This window comes from Thermobia domestica, chromosome 6, assembly GCF_964235325.1.
Source record: "Thermobia domestica chromosome 6, izTheDome1.hap1.1, whole genome shotgun sequence".
In the NCBI taxonomy this organism is placed as follows: Eukaryota; Metazoa; Arthropoda; class Insecta; order Zygentoma; family Lepismatidae; genus Thermobia; species Thermobia domestica.
The window spans coordinates 271,318,251-271,322,826 of NC_137459.1; the positions used below are offsets into that span (position 1 = coordinate 271,318,251).

Here is a 4,576-nt window from a genome sequence, read left to right on the forward strand (position 1 = left end):
AAACTGAAGAGGTGGTAGAGTTGGAGGACTTGGATTCCCGTATTTCAGTACTTAGACAGAGGTGGCTGAAACATTTGGTAATCAGGGAAAATGAAAGACTCTCTATAAGACCAAAGTAGCTCCTAAAATTAGTTTTCTTAAGTACATCCACGTGCTAATTTCAGGCCTTCCGGGTAGCAAGACTGAGCGCGAAAAAGTTACATGGAATTTCAACGATCAGAAATTACATTTGAGGTGATCAAGTAGTAATATAAACTGCTGTATGTCAGCCAGTTCTTGTATCTATGGTGACAATTGTTCCTCTTTCACTTAGAAAATACAGTTTCAAAAATATGATTATTTTGACCTTTCAGACAGGCCCGTAGCTAGGAGGGGGCGAGGGGGGGGCTGAGCCCCCCCTGTGGCTACCTTCAGCTCCCCCTGAAGCTTTCACCAGTGTTTTAAATGCTTCAATATAAAGAAACGAGCAATGCATGGAAACATTGTTTTTGTTTTATCGTATTCAGACTTTGGCCACAAACTAAAGTTATGAGAAATACTTTGTCGGAAGCAACATTTCATTTATTTTGCTAACTACACTCCTTCAGTATTTTTATAAAAATAAACCAGAAGGTTTTGTCTTCTTATTCTGTTTCAACCCGATTGCAGTTGGTATACAAAGAACGCCGTTGTCAGGCCTGGTGGCTTGTGCCATAAATAAGTCATCTTCAAATTCAAGGAGGAAGGTTAGGGACGGAGAGTTGCTGTTGTAAAATGAGTTGGGGGGGAAGCCACCAAACGAAAAGAGAATGAGAGGAAGTGTTTTGTCTTTTTCCCCACCTCGCCAATTTTCATCGGCGTACAACAGAGGTTTGAAAATATAGATTTTTCATGGCAGTACAGTAAATCTTCTACGATCCACAAGTACTTTCGTATGTAGGGTCAGTATAGTAGGCGGAGTGGCTGTTTTATTGCCCCTTCTACTGCCTCTCTTGGTGCCAGTCGGTAGCCATCAGATTTTCTTCGACATCAATAGATAACATTTGTTCATACGCGTAGTTCGTGTGCGTGCGTTAGAGAAGTCAATGTTCCGCAGTGGTGGGTGTTTGTGCTTTAGTGCCGCACGGAGATACGCACAATTTTGTGTCTTGGTGGAAGCTGTTTGAGTTTTCAGTGCATTAATGACTAATGACTTTTATAGTAATTAAGCGTCTGTTTTAACTGATTGCGTGCGCATCGTGATGTGTTTTGCGTTCTTTCTGCAAGCACAGTGAGGTTTTTTTTTTTTTTTTTTTTTTTTTTTTTAATTAAGATTTCAGTGTAAAAATGGATAAATTTATAATACGTACGAAAGTCACTAGTGACCCCGTTGTTTCCGTTCCATCATCAGCGAATGACAAAAACAAGAATATCAGTACTATACCACAAGATATTTCAAAACCGGGGGAAAATATTAAACAAATAAAACTGGAATCTTATCCTCGGAATAAAGACGGACGATGCTTTCAAACGGAATGGTTTCAGAGATTTACGTGGTTGGAATATTCGCAATCCCGGGATGCTGCGTTTTGTTACGCATGCAGACAGTTTCAACCTTATGGATGTAAAGAAGTAGCTTTTACATCTAAAGGTTTTAGTAACTGGAAGGCCGCTCTTGACAAATCAAAAGCAGGTTTAATAAAACATGCCGCAACAACCACACATATCGTTGCAATGACTATGTGGGCAGAGAAACAAAAGCGCACAGCTGTAGGGAAACCAGTGTCACTTTTAGTAAATCAAAGTGTACTTGAAAAAAATCAGTATTATGTAAAGAGCATCGCGGAAATTATTCAGTTCCTAGCTGTGAATGAATTACCAATGAGAGGGACTTATAATGTTGAAGAACACGAGGAACAGAGCCTTTTCCGAAATATGTTTGAATATACATTAAGAAAGGACGAGAAACTGGCCGATTGTTACAAACAAATTCCTCAAAATGCTTCCTATTTATCTCCGGAAATCCAGAATGATATAATTCAAGTGATGACAGATACTGTTCGAGAAAATATTGTTGATGACATTAACAGTGCAGATGTGCCATGGTTCACTCTATTGGAGGATGGAACACGTGACAAAAACAATCGAGAAAATGTGGCTATCGGTATTCGATATGTGAAGGACGGAAAAGTTCGTGAGTCTATTTTAAGCATAGAAACTCTGCCATCTCTTAGTGCCGATTCCTTTGCCGATCTCACACTTAATGTTCTTCGGGACTATGGTTTAGATTGCACAAGACTGTTGAGCCAGTGTTACGATGGGGCTTCTGTGATGAGCGGGAAGAAGGGTGGAGTGCAAGCAATAATACAGCAACGACTAGGACGTGATATTCCTTACATACATTGTTTCAATCACAGATTGCATTTAGTAGTAATTAAATGTGTGAACGATATTCCTCTTGTCAAACAACATTTTGATCAGTGTGTCATGCTTTATACTTTCCTTAAAAGAAGTAAAATTGCTACTTTGTATGAAGGTCGGAATCTTGCTCGTCTTTTAGAACACCGTTGGTCAGGACATTTACGGGTAATACAAATAATTCGCGACAATTATATGGAAATATTGGAAGTGCTAAAGTTGGTTAAGAACGGGAATTTTAATGGGGATGAATTAGTAGAAAGTACTGGACTTATTCTGACTGTTGGGAAATTGCAGTTCCGATTTTGTTTATTATTGATGAAAAAAATACTTGAAATTCTTCATCCTGTTGATAAAATTCTCCAGTCGCATGAAGCAAGTTTAAGTACCGCACGAAATCTGGTTGATGCTGCTGTGGAAACATTGAACAATATTCGAAATGATGAAACATTTCGAGATATTGTAGGTGAAGCAAATCGCATGATAGAAGATACCCACATTGAAGAAGCTTGTCAACGCCCTTCAAGGAAAAGAAAAATAAGTACGTCACTACAGGATTTTGTTGTAGCAGAAACAACTGGTGTAGGGAATACAGAAGTTGAGTGTTTGCGACAGGTGTTCTACGAGTCGATTGATTTAGTTCTTATAGAAATTAACAGACGATTCTACAGTAACAATGCTTTGTTGGACGCAGTTACTTCAGCAGAAAATCTCGAGCTTCCGAAAACAGACTACTTATCTTCATTAGGAATTACCATACCGTCTAAAGAAGAACTTGCTGTTGCAAAGGCGTATGTTAGCAAATGTAATTCTTCTGACAACTTCAGTGAAATCTATAAGGTTAAAATGGCTTATGAAGATACTTATGCTCTACTTGCTTCTATCCGAACATTTGCATGCAGTACCGCGTTATGTGAATCTTCGTTTTCTGTGTTGACCCGCATAAATAGCCCAGAAAGACTTTCCATGAGTCAGAAACGATTGGCCAACCTGGTGTTTCTTGCGTTTGAAAAGAAACGAACTGAAAACATAGACATCATGAAAGTTCTGCAGAAGTTCAACGCAATGAAGAATAGGCGATTGCAGCTTTTTTAAGTCAAGTAAGTAGACGCATTTTCTTTTCTTTTCTTTTCTTTCTTTCTTTCTTTCTTTTTTTTTTTTTTTTTTTTTTGAATCTTTGAGTTTTACGGGCCACGGTTATGCTGAATAGGCTAAAGGGGACGGTGATGATGAGAATAAATGAATGAGCTAGTGGAATGAAGAAAGTGGAAGGAAACTGGAGAACCCGAGAAAACCACGCACACGGTGTTTGTCCACCACAAACTTCACTTGGCGTGAACAGTACCATCATTTCAGATTTTGCTTGGGGGGGGGCAAGACCTCTTGATATATGTAAAATTTCACGTTTTTCACTGATTACTACTAGTCCATTGATAAAATCTATATAAATCTCAAACTTAGGGGGAGGGCAATTGCCCCTCCCTGCCCTCCCCAAATAACGCCCCTGGGCGTGAGCTGGGATCGAACCAGCGTGAACGCTCTAACACTGAGCCACTGTTGTCTCCCTCCCTATTGTTTTATTCACAAGAAAAATAAATTGATGAATCAGCTATACATTCATTATTTGTTATTGGCTTTGATCATTTAACTAAAATTTTAAACTTTTACACACACAGTACAGAATTATAGAGGAGTACAGATTGTCCAAATTGTAACTATAGTATAGCTTATTCATCTATTTTATTTCTGTATTAATTCCTTCATATGAATGCTTTATATCTTACTTCAAACAATTACATATCATTGTTTATTCAGTTTACAATGTAATTCAATTTATACAAACTCTTAGAGTTACTTTTTCTCCAAATTTGTCTTTGAAAAAAAAAAATGAATTTAATATGTAGTGAAAAGATTCTGAAATACGCAGTGTGCAAATTACTAGGGGAATGATGGAGAAATTCCTCTCTGTTAAGCTGGATGTCTTATATAAATTTTGAATTTCCCCATGATAATTTTCAAATGTTCAGTTTATTCCTCTTGTAAAATGTTCTTAGTTTCACACATTGGAAATACGGATCTATAAATGTAAAATAGATGGGAGTATGGGGATATTTTTAAATAGCAAGCTGGTCATCTGATATACAGTACATAATGCATTATACAGTATGTTTCACATTACTGACCTTTAATTATTTTCTGT

At 37.6% G+C, this 4,576-nt stretch overlaps 1 protein-coding gene across 1 annotated transcript; it reads left to right on the top strand.

The window, feature by feature from the left end:
* The first annotated feature begins 1,305 nt into the window (after positions 1–1,305).
* LOC145687548 (zinc finger MYM-type protein 1-like) lies at positions 1,306–3,471 on the top strand. The gene has a single exon (XM_081761012.1). The coding sequence runs from the start codon at positions 1,306–1,308 to the stop codon at positions 3,469–3,471; it is 2,166 nt and encodes a 721-aa protein (XP_081617138.1).
* The last annotated feature ends 1,105 nt before the right edge of the window (positions 3,472–4,576 follow it).

Coding starts and splice junctions, on each gene's coding strand:
- LOC145687548 (XM_081761012.1), top strand. CDS start 1,306: ATGGATAAATTTATAATACGTACGAAAGTCACTAGTGACCCCGTTGTT.